This window comes from Rhea americana, unplaced genomic scaffold (genome assembly GCF_003343005.1).
Source record: "Rhea americana isolate MKP2758 unplaced genomic scaffold, rheAme1 scaffold_1231, whole genome shotgun sequence".
Taxonomy (NCBI): Eukaryota; Metazoa; Chordata; class Aves; order Rheiformes; family Rheidae; genus Rhea; species Rhea americana.
The window spans coordinates 1-1,003 of NW_028185297.1; the positions used below are offsets into that span (position 1 = coordinate 1).

Consider the following 1,003-nt stretch of genomic DNA (forward strand, 5'->3'; position numbering starts at 1 on the left):
TCCTAACTTCTTAATGTCTTTTCTCCTTTCGACAGCCCTCCTGCCTAATGAGAGCCAATGTCCAATGGCAGCTCCCTCAGTGAGTTCCTCCTCCTGGCATTTGCAGACACGCGGGAGCTGCAGCTCTTGCACTTCTCGCTCTTCCTGGGCATCTACCTGGCTGCCTTCCTTGGCAACGGCCTCGTCATCACAGCCATAGCCTGTGACCACCGCCTCCACATCCCCGTGTACTTTTTCCTTCTCAGCCTCTCCCTCCTTGACATTGGCACCATCTCCACCACTGTCCCCAAATCTATGGCCAATTCCCTGAGGGACACGAGGGCCATTTCCTACTATGGATGTGCTGCACAAGTTTTTCTGTTTTTCTTCTTGTTAGGTGGAGAGTGTTTTCTTCTCACTGTCATGGCCTATGACCGCTTTGTTGCCATCTGCAGACCCCTGCACTACAGCACACTCATGGGCAGCAGAGCTTGTGTCAAAATGGCAGCAGCTGCCTGGGCCAGTGGTCTTCTCTATTCAACCCTGCACACTGCTAACACCTTTTCACTACCCCTCTGCCAAGGCAACACAGTGGACCAGTTCTTCTGTGAGATCCCCCAGATCCTCAARCTCTCCTGCTSWGACTCCTACCTCAGGGAAGCTGGGCTTCTWRKRGTTAGTCTTTGCTTAGTCTTTGGATGTTTCATTTTCATTGTGCTGTCCTACGTGCAGATCTTCACTGCTGTGCTGAGGATCCCCTCTGAGCAGGGCCAGCACAAAGCCTTTTCCATGTGCCTCCCGCACCTRGCTGTGSTCTCCCTGTTTGTCAGCACTTGCCTGTTTGCCTACCTGAAGCCCCCTTCCCTCTCCTCTCCAGCTCTGGATCTGGTGGTGGCTGTTCTGTACTCGGTGGTGCCTCCAGCAGTGAACCCCCTCATCTACAGCATGAGGAACAAGGAGCTCAAGGATGCGCTGAGGAAACTGGTTCAATGGCTCCAATGGCAGCACCAATAACCATCCCATG

The 1,003-nt window shown here is 53.4% G+C and overlaps 1 protein-coding gene across 1 annotated transcript; it reads left to right on the forward strand.

Annotated features, from left to right (window-relative positions):
• Nucleotides 1-57: 57 nt before the first annotated feature.
• LOC146600293 (olfactory receptor 14C36-like) lies at nt 58-993 on the forward strand. Its single transcript, XM_085325823.1, has one exon. It carries the CDS (start codon nt 58-60, stop codon nt 991-993), a length of 936 nt encoding a protein of 311 aa, XP_085181949.1.
• Nucleotides 994-1,003: the final 10 nt, after the last annotated feature.